Source organism: Paroedura picta, chromosome 7 (assembly GCF_049243985.1).
Source record: "Paroedura picta isolate Pp20150507F chromosome 7, Ppicta_v3.0, whole genome shotgun sequence".
NCBI lineage: Eukaryota > Metazoa > Chordata > Lepidosauria > Squamata > Gekkonidae > Paroedura > Paroedura picta.
The window spans coordinates 19,510,480-19,530,715 of record NC_135375.1 but is presented as its reverse complement, the minus strand read 5'-3'; the positions used below and the strand labels follow the sequence as shown (position 1 = coordinate 19,530,715).

General features: G+C 48.2%; 2 protein-coding genes across 3 annotated transcripts in view; one reads left to right on the top strand and one right to left on the bottom strand.

Annotated features, from left to right (window-relative positions):
• Positions 1-4,090: 4,090 nt before the first annotated feature.
• RXFP3 (relaxin family peptide receptor 3) lies at positions 4,091-8,208 on the bottom strand. Its single transcript, XM_077346934.1, has one exon. It carries the CDS (start codon positions 7,155-7,157, stop codon positions 5,808-5,810), a length of 1,350 nt encoding a protein of 449 aa, XP_077203049.1. The 5' UTR covers positions 7,158-8,208; the 3' UTR covers positions 4,091-5,807.
• Positions 8,209-19,222: 11,014 nt separating this feature from the next.
• ADAMTS12 (ADAM metallopeptidase with thrombospondin type 1 motif 12) overlaps positions 19,223-20,236 on the top strand; it is a 164,900-nt gene continuing 163,886 nt past the window's right edge. Inside the window, exon 1 of one of the 2 annotated variants that reach the window (XR_013233003.1) lies at positions 19,223-19,577. Coding sequence is in view for 1 of the 2 variants with exons in the window: in XM_077346955.1 (XP_077203070.1) it covers positions 19,451-19,577 (127 nt within the window). In the remaining variant the exon portion in view is untranslated. The remainder of the gene's footprint in view (positions 19,578-20,236) is intronic. The other variant, XM_077346955.1, reaches the window with a different exon arrangement.

The following is a 20,236-nucleotide window of genomic DNA, read 5'->3' as shown; positions in this document are numbered from 1 at the left end:
GCTGTAAAAGGGGATTAGACAGATTCTCGTGGTGACTAAAAGAAACCTTTACATTTAGCAGAGGCACTAAGCCTCTGAATCCCAGAGCCCTGAGGCAACATCAGGGGAAGGCTCAGCATCTAGTTCAGTGGTTCTCAACCTGGCAGTCAGGACATCTTTGGGGGTCGAATGGCCCTTTCACAGGGGTTGTGGCAGGGCGAGCAGCGTGCCTGGGGGAGGGGGTGCCATCTACACAACAGCCTTGATCAAGATAGAGCGTTTGTCTGTCTGGAGTAGTGGAAAAGAGCAAGATTGGCATGGTGGGACAGAACTGAACTGAGAAACCCTGGGGAAAAAACAATTTATACACAGTCATGAAGAGCCTCTTGTGGTTCAGAGTGGTAAGGCAGCAGACATGCAGTCTGAAAGCTCTGCCCATGAGGCTGGGGGTTCGATCCCAGCAGCCGGCTCAAGGTTGACTCAGCCTTCCATCCTTCCGGGGTCGGTAAAATGAGTACTCAGCTTGCTGGGGGATAAATGGTAATGACTGGGGAAGGCACTGGAAAACCACCCCGTATTGAGTCTGCCATGAAAACACTAGAGGGCATCACCCCAAGGGTCAGACATGACCTGGTGCTTGCACAAGGGATACCTTTACCTTTACACAATCATGAACAATGGATCTTCCTGCCATTGGTAAGTTTCAGTTTAATTTCCGTGAAAGAACACTTGCATAATTTAATGGTTGGGGGTCACCACAACATGAGGAACTGTATTAAAGGGTCACGGCATTAGGAAGGTTGAGAACCACTGATCTAGTTGGATTTCCAGAGGAACTGGTTGGCCACTGGGTGAAACAGGATGCTGGACTAGAGGGACCACTGGTCTCATTCCCACAAGCTTCTTCTGCGAGGGCTAGGAAACAATGTTTTCCCTTAAAACCTCAACTTTGCCATCACTTTAGTGCTAACAGTAAACTTCAGGGATCTGATGAAAATGTTGATATTTACTGAGAATTCTTAGAACTTGGGGAGACCCAGGAGGAAAGTATCAGAAATGTTTATGCCAGCGTAGGAGAGAGGGTTACTTTCTTCCTTTTGACATTTATACCCATGGTATGGAATATATATGACTTTTATTGCAGGCATTCGGCTGTCTTTGAAATTTACTAGTCAATAGCACGCATTTCTGACATTTGGCCCTTTGCTGCTTGATAGACACTTTTTCTTAGTAAATGTCAGGATTCATCAGATTTCTTTCATCATCACACAATGTATAGACAGCGACAGCGTTGTGAATCAAAGAAGGGCTCAACAGAGCTTTGCTTTTGAAAAGATTTTGAAGCACGTTAGGTCTTAAGCAATTACGTGGCAGTACCAATTATTTTCTCTCATGACCTGTGTCTTTCGGCTCCTAGGAGAGCTTTTCATATAATAGCACATTTTCTACAAGTAGTGATTATGTCTGGTAGAAAACTCTCCTCAGCGCAGTTGACATGTATCGTGGCCTCTTGTGCTCTACATTGTCTGTTACTCCAGGCTTCGCTTTTTGAAGAAAGAAGACATCTATATTGCATTAGTCCCTGTGGTGAAAGATTTCACCCTTGGAAACCGCTGGCTGACTACCGAAGGATCTGATTTCACCGTGATCAGTTCCCCTGGAGAACATGGCCGTTTTGGAAGGTGGACTCTAGGGCAGGGGTAGTCAACCTGTGGTCCTCCAGATGTTAATGGACTACAATTCCCATGAGGCCTGCCAGCATTTGCTGGCAGGGGCTCATGGGAATTGTAGTCCACGAACATCGGGAGGACCACAGGTTGACTACCCTTGCTCTATGGCATTATAGCCCATTGAAGTCCCTCTTCTCCCCACACCCCAGCCACCTCAGGCTGCCCCTGACATTTATAACATTTATTGGCTCTCGTATTGAGACTCAAGGTATTCCAAGAAGCGGCCCCCCTTTCAGCTCTTTACAGAGACCAATCCATGGAGGAAAAGTCCCTGATTGGTGCCAGGTGGGCCAGCCGAAGAGTAGAGAAGAGTTTGGGTTTTTTATACCCTGCTTTTTACTACCCGAAAAAGTCTCAAAGTGGCTAACAATCGCCTTCCCTTCCTCTCCCCACAACAGACGCCCCGTGAGATAGGTGGGTCTGAGAGAGCCCTGAGAGAACTGTGAGTGGCCCAAGGTCACCAGCAGGCTTCATGTGTCTCAAAGCGACTTACAATTGCCTTCCCTTCCTCTGCCCACAACATGTGCCCCATGAGGCAGATGAGGCTGAGAGCTCAGAGAGAACTGTGACTGGCCCGAGGTCATCCAGCTGGCTGCATGTGTCTCAAAGTGGCTTACAGTCATCTTCCCTTCCTCTCCCCACAACAAACACCCTGTGAGATAGATGGAGCTGAGAGCTCTGAGAAAACTGTGATTGGCCCAAGGTCATCCAGTTGGCTGCACATGGAAGCAGAGTAGGGGATCGGACCCAGTTCTTCAGATCCGAAGCTGCCGCTACTAACCATAACACCATGCTGGCTCTCAGTGGTGTGATAGCCAACAAGTGCCTGCTGGGCAGCTGAAGGCAACGGCCTTCAAATCATAACTTGCCGGTGCTGATAGGCCCTGTTTTCCATGAATTATCCTCTCCCCTTCTTTTATGGACCCCACACAATTGTTTTTAATCGGGTCCCCCTCCCAGAACCTCTAAACCCACAAACACTTGCAGATGTTATCTGTGTCCACCCAGCACAATTTATTTCAAATTTGTAAATTCAGGCAACACATGAACACCCAAATCCGACCCCTGGACAATCCAAGTCAATATTGCTTACTCAGACCAGCAATGGCTCTCCAAGGTCTAGGTCAGCCTTTCCCAACGTTTTTTCATTGCAGAGAAACCTGTGAAAAATTCTTCAGGCTTAGAGCAACCCCAGAAGTGGTGCAATCATGCAGAATGTGCCTGGGAAGCAGAGCTGTGTTTTCGCCCACCTGGGGACCCTCCCATTCCCACCCCCTCCAGGCCCATCATTGGCTATTTTGATTGGGGGAAGGTTGACATGACCATATATGGTTATATCACCTAATAAATGTTCAAGAAATTTTAAAAAGAAAGAAGAGCTGTGGGCCCTGATGGAGCTCTCGGGCTTCCACAGGGCCTGCAAATTGGAGCTCTCCCGCCAGGTGTTTGGTTGATGCTGGGTGCAGGGCCCAGGGTTATGAGATCCGGTCACCACCCTCCCCCTAGATTTCCGGACAGAGTGCTAGACATGTCCGGAACTATTGTACCATCTCCACCTGAGTTTTATCTAGCTGTTGGTGACACCATGGGAATTGGTGCCAGAGCACTGAGCTGCTGAGGGAGTGAATTGATTAATTTCATCATCTTCTGAATTTTTGGAATTTTTGTAACTATGTTACTGTTGGGTTTTTATTATATGTTTTATGATGCTTTTAGTGTCATTGATGTTTTATGCTTTTTATTGACTGTAAACTGCCACGAGCCAACTATGTTGGGAGTGGCGGTATATAAAGCTGATTATAAATAAAATTTAAAAATATTTTAAAATTAATTAACTCTCACCCGTTCAGGAAACCCTTCCAGGGCTCTCAAGAAAGTCCAGGGTTCTCAAGAAAGTCCAGGGTTTTGCAAAACCTTGGTTGAGAAAGCCTGGTGCAGGTGGAGACTTTTCATATCACCTGCTACCTGATCCTTTGATGATGGCATGAAAGAAGCCACAGCCCTTCCCTATACATTATCTGAAAGGTCTTGACCTCCTGCAGACCCCGAAATCCATTTCCTTTCCGTGTCCTTTGCTAAATTCAAACTTTATTTTTTTGGGGGGGGGGGAAATATGTGTAAGGGAGAGTGGAAATTTAGGATCATCCCACTGACGGCAGCAGCTTTGCGGCGATACCCTTGACCCTTTCTCGAAACTCCCAAAGTCCCTCCAGATTTAACAAGATCGGAGCCTCCTGGCCCCCAATTTTACATACAGAGCTGCAAGCACAGAAGTCTCCTTGGCAATCCCCAAGCTACCTTTACAACAGGCAGCAGAGTGACGGAACCTCTTCAAGCAATGTTTGCTGGCAGATAAAGAAACAATAATCTTCAATAGACAGTAGAGCAGATCGGTTTAATAAGGAACGAGGCTTGATCTCTTGATACTTAACAGAATATCTAATGCAAAACCGTCCGTCTCAAATCATCCCTCTGTGCCTGATCCTGGAACATCAACCCAGACGATTTTGTTCCTGTCCCTTTACAGGCACGGCATGTTCACTAATAGTTCTGTGAGATGATAATCAGCCATTGTTGAATTGGCATGGGAGTGCCCATGGATACATGGAGCATGTAAATGAGGGTTGGGCACGATCAGCTCTTGCATCGAAGCAACATAAGAGATCAGGTTTTCCCAAAACGATCTGTAGAGGAAAGAAAAGCGGGTCTTGGCAACAAACCCTGCTGCTTCAATGAAAAACCTGGTCGGCCTTTTTCGTTTGGACAAAAAAAGGAGGACTTTGCATAATTCGGAATGCCAGATGGGCAGAAAAAATGCAAAGACATTTTTCGGTACTTAATCCGGGGGGGGGGGGGAGATTTATCTGTTTAAAAGGGTGCAGGTTTCTTTTCTGCCAAAAGGTCTTAGACAATCTCATGAACAAAGGATCCATCAGTGGCTATATTAGTTATGAGCACTAGTGGAACCTCCATCCTCAGAGGCACTATATCTCTGAACAATAGGTTCAGCCTGGGACAAGTTGGCAAAGAACAACGAAGGGAATCACGGTTTCCTCTGTGCCTTGCAGGTATGGCTGCAGAGGAACCTGGCTGGCTGTTTCTTTCGAAAACAGGCTGCTAGGCCAGCTAGATACAGCCAAGGCTAGCCAGATAGTTTCTGGCTTCTTTATAGCCCCTCTGAAGCCAAAGCTGCACTACCATCTGAGCTGCCATCTGGCCTCTTCGCTTCTCCTCTCCTACCCACTCCGCACTACAGCTCAGAGCCTCCTGGCTCCTCAGTGTTGCTAATGGAATATTATCATAGAAAATGACCGGTCTGCATCAGGATGCTGCCCCGGATTACTTTCCCTTCAGGTATTTTTGCCAGCTGCCAGAGGGCGGCAACTTCATAGTTCTGCTCTTTCAGTTCTCACCCTTAGCACCTTTCCTGTTGCTCTTAGGAAGGATGCAAAGTTGGATCAAACACCCCCCCCCCAAAAAAAAAGCCACACACACACACCCCAAACACACACACTTCTAGAGTTATTCCAGGCACGATCCCTGACCCTGTATTTCCTTTCTCACTAGAATCGGACAATCTGAGGGTGACTCTTGTATATAAAAAGGCATCAATTTCTATCAGGAATAGCTCCAACCTCATCTTCCCCTTTCCACCACGGCAAATAGTGCCAGGAGTAAAACTCCTGCCTAATTCCCTAAATAAAAGCAAGTGTCCAGGAAAATCCGGAAAGGACACCTCCTTTCTTTCCCCTGTTTGACTGACCTCACTTCCCTTGCCAGCATTGCTATTGGGGAGCTCTCTCCCAAATGCCTGGCTACGGCTGGGGTGCCTGGGTTACAGCACAGTCATAGAATGATAGAATCCTAGAGGGGGAAGGGGCCATCCAGGCCATCTAGTCCAGCCCCTTGCTCAGTGCAGGATCAGCCTGAAGCATCCTGTGTGCATTCTCCTTTCCTCCAGGAATGCAACAACTGAAGGACACAACCCGACACACCCATCATCCCGCTCTCCATAAGACACGCAAGCTCTCCGGTGCGCAGACACATATCCTCCAATCCTTGGGATAGGAGCAGTCTCCCAAATGTCAACCTTGAAACCTAACAGTGAGTCTCAGCCGAGCCGCCGGTGGGCAAGAAGTCACAGCGGCTGCTGTACACCACCACGCCCGGGGGGTAAGAGATAACGTCAGACATAGTGGCCGGCACGGCAGGAGCACCGGCGACTACAGGAGAGTCGTGGTTAGAGCGGATGGGCCCCAGGGCGTGCGAGGCCTTCTCCTCCTGCTCCGGCTTGGTGGTGGCCGTGAAAGGGCGCATGGTGGTCAGCGAGGGTGAGGTGATCCTCCAGAGCAGCTTCTTGAGGGCCTTGCGGAATTCCTTGCGCATGAGGCAGTAGAAGACGGGGTTGAGGCAGCTGTTGGAGTGGGCCAGGCACACCGTGATGGGGAAGAGGTACGCCTGGGAGAGGAAGTAGGCATGGCTGAAGTGGAGGGCGTTGAGCTTGATGAGGACACCCCAGGCCGTGAGCGCCTGGTTGGGCAGCCAGCAGAGGAAGAAGGTCAGCACCACAATGGTCACCGATTTGGTCACTTTGGACCGGCGCTTGGTGCTGGGGCCACAGGTGCTGGCGCCCACGTGCCTGTCGCTGATGAAGCGGACGAGCAGCAGGTAGCTAAGGGTGATGATGCCCAGCGGAGCCACGAAACCCAGCAGGACCTTCTGCGACTGGTACAGCCCTAACCAGAATGGTGTGTTGTTCCCCTGGCTGTCGGGGATCTTGATCAGGCAGAGCTCCTCGTCTAAGATGGTGGAGGTGGTCGAGAAGATGGCGTGGGGGAGGGAAGCCAAGATGGCGGCCGCCCAAATGAGGATGCAGAGCCATTTGGCCCCACAGAGTCCTCCTTGACGTTTGGCCTTCAGGGCAGAAGCCACTGAGTGGTACCGGGCGACGCTCATGGCGGTGAGGAAGAACACGCTGGCGTACATGTTCATGGCCGTCACGTAGGAGAGGATCTTGCACATGGCCTTGCCAAAGAGCCAGGTGAAGTCCAGGGCGTTCTCCACCGCCCAAAAGGGCAAGGTCAACACAAACTGGAAGTCCGTCACGGCCAAGCAGGTGACAAAGAGGTTGATGGAGGACTTCTTCCACCCCTGCTTGCTCTTCATCAGGTAGAGTACCAGCAGGTTGCCCACCAGGCCGAGGGCGCACACCACAGAGTAGACGATGGAGATGAGGATGCGGAGGATGATCCAGCTGGCCCCTTGGAGCCCGTCCGCTCGGTCCAGGTTGGCGATGCTCATAGAAAGCTCTTGCAAGGACTCGTTGCTGAGGTTGCCCCATTGCCTGTCCTCCAACAGGCTGGAGGAGAAATCCAGGAACTCTCCCGCCCCTGCTTCTTTCATGCTAGCTGCCAGCGAGCAGTAGCTGTGTTCACACAGGGCATCCATCCCATGGTAGAGGGGAGCTTTCCTTCGTCCCTCCTTCCACCTCTCCAAACAGAAGCAGATCAAAAGAGGTCCCCCTTTCCGCCCGCTCTTCCAAACAGCCCGGAACGGAGTATCCAACCCACCCTCCGGCTGGGGGGGGGGGGGGGAGGTCCTTCCTCGGGTGCTGCTGGAGATCCAACGGGGGCCACGAAGGCAGAAATAAGGGAGACCCTGCCGGCCAGTCTCTCTCTTCGGGAGCAAATGGTGGGAGCGCAATCGCGAGGGAGCCAACCCCGGCGCCGGCTGCGAGACGAACAAGGCTGGGCTCAGAAGACAGGAGCGCCGGGAGAGCGAACAAGCGACGCAGGCTGAGCTTGTGGTCGCCGGCGGCTGCAGGGGCGGCGCGGGCAGCGGAGGACGGAGAGGAGAAGTCGGATCCCGCGCGGTCTTTTAAAGGCGCGCCTCTGGACGCCGCCCCCTTCCCCCGCCCAGGCGCTGCGGGCTTCTGACGCGCGCCGCCTTTCTGCCCTCGCCGACGGCTCTTCCGTGGGGCGAGGGGGCGCGCGCGGCGGCGGCGGAGAGCGCGCTCGGAGCTGTCCAGGGTGCTGAAGGCGAGCCGCTTGGGGAAAGCGCTTCCCCCCGTCCGTCGTCCTCTGCTGCCGCCCAATTCGCTGGTCCTGAAAGGGCCCCTGGGGGGCTTTTCCAACGCAGGGATTCTGGCCCCGGGAACTTTGCAAAGTTCTCTCCTTTTCGTCCTTCCCCACGAAATCCGGGTCGGGCGTTTCCCCCCTGAGCCGATTCGAGGCTACGCCTTGGCCGCATCCATGGCACGAGCCTCGACTTTAATTGCACGGAGATCTTTTTTTTTTTTGCATTTATTTTTAAAAATGGCCGGTTCCTAGGGGGCTGCCCCACGGGTCTATGGACAGAGGGGAGCAACAGCCGGTTCTGTCTCGCCGACCGCTTTGCCGCCGCTGAATTCCTGCTTTCCCATCCGCAGCCAGTGGAATGGGGTCGTGAGACGTGCAAGGGACTCGTCTCTTCTCTGTGGCGACCTGTCTATCAAAACCGGTTTCTTCCTTATGTCTCCGCCATGGCGCGCCTGCAGCCCCCCCCCACTTAACCCCCCCCCCCAGATTCTCTGCAAACGGGGAGCTTAAAAGTGGCCAGAGACCTGCTGAACTCTGATGAATCTAGTGCGATCCCTTCAAACGATTCAATCGACGCATCTTTTGTAGGAGCTTTACAACGGTTCCTCGCATTAGTAATTTTTAGCAGCCCGCCTTTCTCCCTTGCTTGTTGATGCTAGAAAAGTCAGATTTTTCATTCATTACTCACCCCCGACTTCTCTGTGAGCAATAAAGGCGCGGGGAGGGGGGGGGGAAGAGGAGGAGGATCACGGAGACAATTTGCTTGCTGTTTAATAATAATAATAATAATAATAATAATAATAATAATAATAATAATAATAATAATAATAATAATAATAATAATAATAATAATAATAATAATAATAATAGTGCCCCAGGGAACTAAGCTCTCTGCGGTGGCAATCCAAGACGGGTATAAAGTCACAATAACTCTCAGGACAAAGTTCAGTGCCACCTTTTAAGCTGGATGAATTTGGTTCTCCTGACCCGAATGAGCCAAGCTAGCCCGATCTCCTGACGAAAGTTAAGCAGGGAGACCACCAAGGAAGTCCGGAGTTTCAATGCCAGAGGCAGGCAAGGGCAACCCCCCTCTTAAAAGTCTCTTGTCCTGAAAACTTCACTAGAAGTGGCCATAAGTTAGCAAAAAAGGCATATTTGATAATTGTAATCCTCAAAAGCGGCAGTCTGGAGAGTCCAGCAGCTAAAGGGAGATGCGGAGTGGCAGAGGGAGTCAGCCATGCCTGCCAGGCCACTGATGAAGATAATGTGCTAGTTTCGCATTCTGATCTCTTTATCGATGCTTCTTTATCAGGAAATCCTAGCTGCTGTCCCAACCTTCTCCACTAGAGGCCGCGATCGTTACGAAAGAAAGCGTCGCGCGAGAAAACTCTCCATGGTTGGAGATGGACAGAGAAAATGAACAGGAGTCTTAAAACCACCTTAAAAACGAACTGTTCCCCCCTCCTGACTCCAGCTCTCCTGTTCTTCATAATTCACCCCTGAAGCTGCCTTCCCCTGAGTTAGACCCTTGGTCCATTCAGCATTGTCTACACAGACTGGCAGCTGTTCCCATGGTCCTCAGATTTTCATATCACCTCCTACCTGGTGCTTTTAACTGTAGATGCCAGGGACTGAACCCGGCCTCTTCACTACTGCCTCCCCAAACTCATCCACAAAACTAGTTTCAAGACTGCACCAACCTAACAGAGGAGGGAGGACTCCCGATGTTTCTTTTTAAAACAAATACATGGACCAGTCCATACCAGCATTTGACTATTTTGCCTTATATCAAAGACCCAATTTGATGTAGCATATGTGAATATATTGGACTGCTTCCTGCTGAGTCAGACTATTGATCTATCAAGATCAGCACTGTCTGCTCTGACTGGCAGCAGCTCTCCAGGGTGTCAGATGGAAATCTTGCACATCGCCTACTCTCTGAGCCATTCAACTGGAAATGCCAGGGATTGAACTGCAGACCTCCTGCATACAAAGCAGATGCTCTGCCACTGAGCCCCAGCTGCTCCTTCCTGGATAAAGTACTAAACTTAAACCAGGGAGATTGGAGTCGCAATCCCTGCTTCGGCTGGGACCCAAACTCAGCCATGAGAATCTCTTGTCTTCCTGAGCTTGTGAGTGGAAAGGTGGGTTTATGAATCTGACAACAAAGGATACATATTTCCCCCTTTGTCACATTTGTATTGAATTTAGCTCTGTGCAGGTTTTGCATTCCCTTTGATCATCACAACACCTCTGATTTTTGTTTTATAGCAGAATAGGGGAGATGCCCACTCTGTATCAATCCTCTATGTAGAGATGGTTTCATGCTTCCATGGCTGGGACATTTTTGGCTCTAGCGTAATGCTCAAGGGAAAATGTGGGGAGTTTATTCATCTCCCTTTTAACATGTCAACAGTTCCCTCTGTGTAATAAACCTATGTTCGTTCCCCCAAATTGCTGGCTATGTTACTCTCCTCTCCAAGCTGCTAATTTTCTGATTCCCTTAATGCTATACCGCTAAGGGCAGAGACGCTGCAGAATTATGCAGCTAATAAATTCACTTCTTCTGACTGCAGAGGAACGGCTGGGGTGAGTGAAAAAGGAATGGCTCGTCAGCAGGTTATCACGGCGCTGCATAAAGGAAGACTCCCCCCCCCCTCTTCATCAACCAGAAAGAGAGAGATCTCAGCAGTCCATCCAGAGCATTCTGCGCCACAGAAGACACAAAAAGCTGCTAGAGAGGAAACCTACTTTTTGTGACATCCCTTCTTCTTCTTTGAGGACATGTCTCCATAGGGGTCCCCTGGTAGCCTGTGCTGGACTTAGTGGGACAGGTATCATTCAAAGGCAGGGAGAGAAGAAAGAAGGAAAGAAGGAAGGAAGGAAGGAAGGAAGGAAGGAAGGAAGGAAGGAAGGAAGGAAAGAAGGAAGGAAGGAAGGAAGGAAGGACGAAAGAAAAGCTGGGTTTGATACCTGCTTATACCCCAACTTTTCTACCCCAAGGAGTCCCAATACGCTTACAATTACCTTTCCCTTCCTCTGTCCAAAACAGGCACCTTGTAAGGTAGGTGAGGGAGCTCTGAGAGAACTGTGACTGGCCCAAGGTCACCCGGCAAGCTTCCTGTGGAAGAGCAGTGGGGAATCAAATTCTCTTCTGATGAGAGTTTGGTTCTCTGAACCACTATGCCACCCTTGCATTTTTCACAAGGGGAACCCAAGTGGGATACAGGCTATTGTTTTTATGGTTTGAAAGAAGCTGCATCTCCTATGAATAAGAAAAAGAGCTGGTTCTTATATGCTGCTTTTCTCTACATGAAGGAGTCTCAAAGCAGTTCACCATTGCCTTCCCTTACTCTCCCCACCACAGATACTGTATAAGGTAGGTGAGGCTGAGTGTGCTCTGACAGAACTGCTATGTGAAAACAGCGTTAACAGGACTGTGACTAGCCTAGGGCCATCCAGCTGTTCCGGTTGCACCATGCGTGGATAGAAACACTGTGTCTGTCACGGCCAACTTGGTGTAGTGGTTAGGAGTGTGGATTTCTAGTCTGGCAAACTGGGTTGGATTCCACACACCCCACAAGCAACCAGATGGGTGACTGGATCCAGTCAGTTTAAACTGAAACTGACCGATAGTGGAAAAGATCCGGCAGATGGGACTGAGCCATGCCTGTTGAATGTTGGCCTGCCATTCAGAAGAAGAAGAGAGTTGGTTTTTATATGCTGCTTTTCTCTACCCAAAGGAGTCTCAAAGCGGCTTACAATCCCCTTCCCTCTCCTCTCCCCACAACAGACACCTTGTGATGTAGGTGAGGCTGAGAGAGCTCCGAAATTACTGAAGAAGAAGAAGAGTTGGTTTTTATATGCCACTTTTCTCTCCCCGAAGGAGTCTCAGAGCGGCTTACATTTGCCTTCCCTTTCCTCTCCCCACAACAGACCCCCTGTGAGGGAGGTGAGGCTGAGAGAACCCTGATATTAATGAAGAAGAAGAAGAGTTGGTTCTTATATGCCGCTTTCTCTACCTGAAGGAGTCTCAAAGTGGCTTACAATCTCTTTCCACTCGGCTACAGGCCTGGCTCTTAGTGGTAGTGGTGGTGATGGTGGGGGGAGAAACGGGAGCAATGGGAAACACAGAGCTCATCTTGTTCTAAGGAGCCACACGCCTTTTGTGCAAAAAGAGGCTCAGGAGTCGAAACGGCGGCTCTTTAGTTTAGCAAGAAAAGAAAAGAAAAAAGAAAACTTGAGAGGGGATGTTGTGGAAGCTTGTAGAATCGTGAGCAACATAGAATGAGAAGAACGAACAAGAAACGGAGTGTTGATGCTATTTCAGAATATATTACATTAGGACAATCCACAGGGGAAACCATTGTAAGCAGCAAGGAGCATGGAGCAAGGACTGCAGTGTAAACAGAAACGCATACAAACATCTGTCTTGCATTAACTCTTAAACAGGCTCCAGCTGCTTCTTTAAAAAAAAACCAATACTGAGAAAAGGTCAGCAGCTGTGGGGGCAGTGCTCTTACCAGCCTGTGGGACTTTCTGTTATCTGAGCTGTGTCCTCCTAAAGCCATTTGTTTAAACACTTAATCCATTAAAGAGTTTGGGGCAGGGCAGGTATTGCAAGTGGTTTGTGGCAGCAGCCTGGGTGTACCTACATGTATCTGGGTTTAGGCCTCCCTCTTTCCCTAGTGGTAGTGATGGTGGGGAAATTTTTGCAGATTTTTGCACAAGGGCCATTCACTTGAGGGGAGAGTTGTGACGAACTGTGCTGCAAAGGCTCATAAGTGCTGTGTGAAGGTCTGTGAAGGGTTAATGCCTCACAGAGCCAGAGAGTCTTGAGTGACAGGCTGCTCAAAGGGATTTGATGGGTTGGTGTGAGTTGAGTATAAAGACTTGGGAACTGACTGCTGAAGAGAAGTATAGCCCTGACTGAGGACTGGGAAGGTTGGCAAGCAGGACTGGGAGGATAAGTGAAGACCTCTATTCAGGCTATGAAAAGGGATAGATATTATAGTGAGAGAAGTGATGCCTTGTCCTGTTGGAAAGGGAGATAGCTCAAAGACTGGAGTGATCTCTGGTGCATTTAAGAGAAGAAATCTGGGTACTTGGTAGTATATCCCTGCCTTCTGAAATCTGAAGAGTCAGTTAAACTCAAGAAAGCAGAGTGGAGTGCTGAGGAAACACTGAAATCAAAGCCTTTCATCTCAAAGATTCTAAGAATTTGTGAAAAGAACTCTGACTTGTTAGAAGCATATGTACTGGAGTTTATAATAGGTTCACCTCAGAGTTATATTTAATCCACCTAAGACATTTTACCCTTGATTTTATCTAACGATCACCCCCCTATGTTGAACAAAATATCTTATATATTTTTGCAAATTCTAAACTCTCTTGTGTGCCATTTTTAATAGTTTAAGTTAAGAGGGTGGTCCTTAGGCAACTGCACTTTGCTGGCCTTGTTTCGCCTGAATTGATTTGGACAGATCAGCTGCTTGGTACACCCCTTGCCGCCATCTTCCTGGTAGTGCCTGAGAAGGATGGAGGGCAAGAGGCATTTAAAGGGCATGCCAAGCAGCTGATCTCTCATGAATATCTGCTTGGCACACCTTTTAAATGTCTCCCCCAGCCCACTCTTCGATGCCTAAGAAGACCTAGGGGAGAAGCATTTAAAGGGCACCCCAAGCAGCTGATCATGACAGATCTGTTTGGAATGCTCTCTCCCCACCTTTCACCCTATCTTTAAACTGGCTGAATTGTGGCCGAATCACTGGGAGGAGTGATTCATCTTGGATGGGCTTGAAAAGAACCCGAATCAGGGATAGACAATTTGGCTTGGATCGTTCCAAAAATTACCTGAATCATTGGAGGGAAAATATAAAAATTATTTAAATAATATATATATGAACAAAATTTCCCCAAGTAGCTTCCCAGATAGAGTCAATTTCAACCTGATTCTTCATCAGAAATATTTCTATAATGCATAAAAAAAACTAAAACATTTTACTCTGAAAATTCATTTTTGACCACATATTCAAAATACAATTTTATGCAAGTCCCTATTATACTCACAACACAGGTTTCTTTGTGCGTCTGTGTTTCCCTGTGAACGCGCAAGCATTTTCTTGGAGCACACAATGTTGAATCAAGATGTGTGCACAAATGCATTCAAAAGTCTGAACAGGTGTTTGCAATTCATACAAAGAGAAACATGAGCTGATTCTGTACAACTTACAAAGGATAGTAAACTGAGCCATAAATGCAGAGGCGCAACTACTTAAAGCTGAGGAAGCCTATATTACAGAGGTACAATCATCTGAACTTAAAGATACCAGTATAGACTTAAAAGTCATAAAAAAGAAGAAAGATCCCATTCATTGTTTAAGCCTATAGGAGCTAGAGCTTTTAAACTATGGATGAAGTCTCCCTCTTTCTGCAGCAGCCTTTTACTCTATATCCAGTTTTTCAAAGGGTTTAAAGTTAAATACATTAAGGCCATGTATTTAAGGACATCACCCAGCCAACAAAAGTGTGTCTAGTCAAGGCAATGGTCTTCCCAGTTGCAATGTATGGCTGCGAAAGTTGGACCATAAGGAAGGCCGAGCGTCAAAGAATTGAGGCTTTTGAACTCTGGTGCTGGAGAAGACTCTTGCAAGTCCCTTGGACTGCAAGGCGAACAAAACGGTCAGTCCTAGAGGAGATCAGCCCTGACTGCTCCTTAGAAGGCCAGATCCTGAAGATGAAACTCAAATACTTTGGCCACCTCATGAGAAGGAAGGACTCCCTGGAGAAGAGCGATGCTGGGAGCGATGGAGGGCAAAAGAAGAAGGGGACGACAGAGAACTTAAATGGACCCCGGAGAATGGTAGAGGACAGGAAGGCCTGGAGGATCATTGTCCATGGGGTTGCGATGGGTCAGACATGACTTCACACCTAACAACAACAATATTAAGGCCAACAAACTTCAAGTCTTCTGAAGAATGACCTTTTTCCAAATAGCATTTCACAAGGGGAGCTTCCAATATATGATTTTTAATATGAGAACAATGCTCTACAATTCTCAACTCCAGGTGATAGCTGGGAAGTCTCCCAGAATTAGAACCTCGCTCCAGACATCAGAAATCAATTCACATGGAGAAAATGGCCATTTTGGGAGACAGCCTCTAGAAGGGGAGGCCAAACTGTAGCTCTCCAGATGTTCAGGGACTACAACTCCCATGAGCCCCTGCTAGCACACACTCTGTATGTGCTTGCAGGGGCTCATGGAAACTGTAGTCCTTGGAGGACACATTTCAGCGGGACCCCAGGTGTATCCCCCTGGGAAACAGCAATGGCAGAATGGGTTGGGGAGCGGTTATTTTGCAGGAAGGTGGGTTTGCGTAGAATGCAATCTCAACTTCCTGCAAAAGAAATAAAAATGCCCTGGTTTGTCCATGGTGCAGCAAAAAACTGTGAAGCTGACTGGGGAATTTTTTGTCCCCTCTGGGCCACTGTCGGGCCTGTCCACACAGGCCTGACACGCAACAGGAACTGTTGACACTCTACAGCAGCTAAGGGAATGTGGATTCTCCCATTGAGGATCCCATCCACAGCAGGCTACAGCCCAGCAGCTGTGCCACATGGAAGTTTGGGATTATCAAGAGTTTAGATGTAGGTATTTCTGTGAAATTTCACAGTCTTTGGCTACTTACATTCACAGGCCTATAGTGTTGTTTGTTTGCTTGAACTGGCTTTGTTTGAACGGAATTACACAGATAAACTCCATTTTCAACTTCGACCGTTTCTACACAGAGGGATTGCTCCACCTTGGCTTCTTGACAGACGGATGTCAGCGGTTGTGTTTTCAGAACATTCAGATGCAGTTGTGCTCTTTCCAGATAGTCCTCCTGCTTTGTTGAGATAATTCCCAAATTGTTTTGGAAAGGCTGCAGACGAAGTGACTTCAGACATTGTGTGGATGAGAAGCTGTGAATTTCTGCCAGTTCTTGCCTCTATGGAGGCCATTTTTCCTTTGCTCAGTTCCTGGGGCAGCCATTTTCCAAATACATCTGGAGAGCTTTTTCTGAGAATTCACCCCCTCCCCTGTAATACTTATATGTTGCCAGTGTTGCAATACCTATTATAGCAATGTACTAGCCCCCAACTTTATTTTTTTATTTTTTATTTTAAAATCTGTATTCCTTTTGGTTGTTGAGTTATAAAGGGAAATATACTGGCTGTAAATTTCTCATAACTGCATATGACAACATTCTGGAGGGGGGGGGAAGTCCTATTTCCAAATAGAGGGTTAAGTGGGTGTTATCAGGTACTATAATTTACCTCCTTGCTACAAATAAATGCACCTGGATATACATATGTTATATACCACCCTGAGCCCCCAGGGAGGGCGGTATATAAATATAAATATAATAAATAAATAAGCCTCTATTAAAGGGACAGCACTGTTTTTTTTTCCTTTTCAGAGCCCTATTGATTATTCTGCTTATAAATTCTACTTACTTTTAAGTAATGAAATCTGGGAGCTGGTACATTTTTACACCTCCTGCCCTCCCCAGGCTCCATGCCTCAAATCTTGCCCTTTTAACACTTGGCAACCCTAGTCTAAGGAAGGGTGAGAGACAGAAGATAGATGCCTTTGAATTATGGACCTGGAGATGATAACTGAAAATACCATGGACTGCAGAATGAACAAATCGATCTACTCTGGACCGAATTCAGCCCAACTGCTCTCTTGAGGTCATGAGCTGTAAACCAAAATTCTCATACTTTGGTCAGTTACTACGGGCAAATGATGGATTAGAAAAAATAAATTATGCTTGTTAAGATTGAAAGAAGTAGAAGAAGAGGCAGACAAAGAACAAGATGGATGGATAGAGACACAGACATATGTGGATTGACCTTACAGAAACTTAAGGAATTGATTGTAGACAGAGTTGGATGGTGGGCCTTTGTTCAGAAAGTCACCTTGAGTTGGAAATGACTTGACAGAACCCAACCCTAGGCTCCATCTTGTTTTTCTTTAAAAATAAAGATGACTACCAACCATCCTTTTGAGTATACCTTCTAGGCTTGGCAGGTTCCCCTCAGCCATCAGCGGGGTGTAAGGTCGCCAGATCCAGGTTGGGAAATCCTTGGAGACAAGGGGATGGAGCCTGAGGAGGACTTCAGTGGAGTATAAACCCATAGAGTCTGCCTCCAAAGTTTCCTTCAGGGGGATTTATCTTTGTAGTCTAGAGATGAGCCGTAATTCCAGGGGATCCCCAGGTCTCTCCTGGAGGCTAGTGATTTTATGAATTTAGGCAGATTGTGAGTGGGTGGGCAGGAAGGGATGTGTCAGCGTTTATCCCTTGTGGTCCTTCCTTGCATACCCAGGGAATTGCTGATCACCACTTTGGGATGGAAGGTGAATTTCCTCCAGGACAGGATGGATTCTGGAGATTTTTGGTGGGAGGGGATCACTTTGGCATGAAATTGGGGTCACCGTGGGTGGGCAGGTAAGTTGTGAGTTCCTGCATTGTGCAGAGGGTTGGACTAGATGACCCTGGAGCTCCCTTCCAACTCTATGATCCTTAAGTCCTCCCATAACATCTCCTTACTTCAGCCACGATGGCTGCACTGTGGTATTTCACCCATTTATTTCTTATTTCTCCTGAAAGCAATTGAATTCACTGTCCAAACCTAGAGAATATTCATCAGCTCTTACAAGCAGACAGGTAGCTGGGCAGGCACAGGAAAACATATACCCAGAATTAAACCTTGTAGGTCTTGAAGGTGTTTCTGGAGTCAAATGATGTCCAGCCCAGGGGTCTCTGGGAGCTCCAGAAGGGGTCCGCAGCCTTCCGCCTCCCAAGCTAGGGAACTGGCCCTTTCCATTACTTCCCCTCTTGAGCATGCGTGGGTTCTCTCGTGGCTTCTGTACCTGGGATGGTCCGAGCCTGCACACCTACTCCCACCTTAAACTGTCCCCTCCCTCCCAAAGTCCTACTTGAGCCTGCCCATTAACACAGGTGGTTATGTCTCTTCTGGGAGGGGAAGGAAGGGAACTGACATCACTTCTGGAGTTCCTCAAAGTGTGAAAAATTAATTTCAGGGGCTCCTCCATGGTTAAAAGGTTGAAAAAGGCTTTTCTAGCTGTTCCATCTATTATGCCTGCTCACTCAGCAATCTTCTGATTGTAAGCAAATGTAAGCCGCTTTGAGACTCCTTCAGGTAGAGAAAAGCGGCATATAAGAACCAACTCTTCTTCTTCTTCTTCAGTAATCTCAGGGCTCTCTCAGCCTCCCCTCTCTCACAGGGTGTCTGTTGTGGGGAGAGGAAAGGGAAGGCGATTGGAAGCCGCTTTGAGACCCCTTCAGGTAGAGAAAAATGGCATATAAGAACCAACTCTTCTTCTTCCTCCTCCTCCTCCTCCTCCTCCTCCAGTAATCACAGTAATGGGTAAAGGAAGTGTTGTGTATGTAGATCTGCTCCTACAGCATGTACTCACTGCTGATATCGCTAATAAAGAGCTGTTTGTTTGCCCAGTAGCCTGATACTCTTCCTAAGAGCCCACATATTTTACAGGAAGGATTTGAAGAGGGCTTTAGGATGCTTTAGGATGTTTTGTGCTGATCCTGCGTTGAGCAGGGGGTTGGACTAGATGGCCTGTATGGCCCCTTCCAACTCTATGATTCTATGATTCTATGATTCTAGGGCAAAACCAGTCACTGGGGAGAAGGGACCATTGGGAAATAACAGTTGCACAGAGAAAGAAGAGGGGGAAGAAAGTACAAGGGGAAAGCCCAGTTTTCTGAGCAGCCTGGAAAAGAAGAATATCTGACTTCTTTAATAAAGCCTTAAGGGAGTATTCCTTTTCTCCTGAGCCCTGGTGTAGTGAAATGGCGACACTGTCAGACTAGGATGTAAGAGTCCCCAGTTCAAATCTCACACTCTTGTTGCTGGCTGACCTCGGACTAGTTGCCCTCAGCCTAGCCTACCTCACAGGGGGGTTGTTGCGAGGATAACCCGTGAGAAGGCAGAACAATTTCATAAGCTGCATTGAGTTCCCATTGGAGTGGAAAGTGGGGTGTAAATATCCTATTAAGGATGCCCCTGATTTCCCCAGCCTAATAGGGACTTTGAATCGTTTTGGTCTGTCTGGCCTTCAGTTCCCTAGAGCGCAAATAAGCGACTGTTCTCAGGTTTCTGGCATTTTACAGACAGGCCCTGGAAGCCTTTCTTGGCCATGTTTTCATTTTGGGACAGAAAACAGAGCCCATCCCGATCCAGGCACGGCAGAACGCTGCCGGGGTGCTAAGAACCTGCCCACTGGTTACCTGGCTCCTCAGCTCCCCTCCACGGTAGCGGACAGGATCCCTCTTGAGAAGGTTCCTTGTTACGCCTTGACAAGAGGCAGTGTCTCCTCTCTGTGTGAACAAGGATTTCCCTCGAAGCCACTTCCTCACTACGCCCGGACTTCCTCCCCCTCCAGAAATCAGACACCAGGACATCTAATCACTCCCCTTTTTTGAGGGGGGAGAGAGAGCTTTCTCCTGCCTTCGCCTCTCCTCTCAGCCTCTGTCTCTCTCTCTTCCTATGCATTAATCTCCACAGCCTTTTGGCCCAAGCAGCCTTCCCGTTCTCTTTCCAACTAAGCGCCGTTTCCCATAAACGCTGCAAAACCCAAACATGCCCTGTCTCCAGAGAAACTGGGTGGCCAACGTGTCCTTTTTGGTCCACTTCTTTAACCTCCTGGCGTGGTGCTCTGGGAGAAATCCTCCACCGGGCCGTTTTGTCTTTCCTGACAAGAGGCAAGGTCAGTGGCTTCTCTTGTTTCTTGTTTCTTGTTTAATTAAACAGCTGCCTTCAAGGCAGGGCGACGTGGGCACCTCTCCCTCGCGGGTCTGACAAGACAAAGGCCACCCCCTGCAGGAGGAGCTCTCCAGGAAGGGTCTTTTTGTGCAATGCCTCTGCTTTGAATCAGAGTCTCTCTCTGCTTGTGGTCTTTTAGCTTCTTTGTCGCATGGGGAACGGTTTGCTTCCCGGCCCACGAGATTCCTTGGTTAGGGCACACCGCAAGACAGGGATCTTGCAATGCTGAGTCTTTCTGGAGGCTTAAAAACCCAAAAAAGGTCCCACAGAATATGAGGCTTCCCTGAGCTGCAAAAGCTTTGGGGGCTGGCCAGCTTGTAATATTTAATTTTGGGTGTTGCTGCCGAAGTTTCTGGTAATGCTGCTGATTCAGGGTGGGTGCCGGTGCCTCTCACGTTGCAGCTAGGTTAGGTTGCTTTGGGTGGGTTCGGCTTTGGGAAAAAAAAAAGAGGGAGAACATTTTCCTAACCATTTTTCTTTATAGGCTCACAGCTTTTCCTAAACATGCTGCTTTTTGCCACCACCCTACTATTAGTATTTTTAAAGGGAAAGTTTGAAAATAAGTTTCTTCACTGGGGGCAATCTGTGTGCAAAAGAATGCAC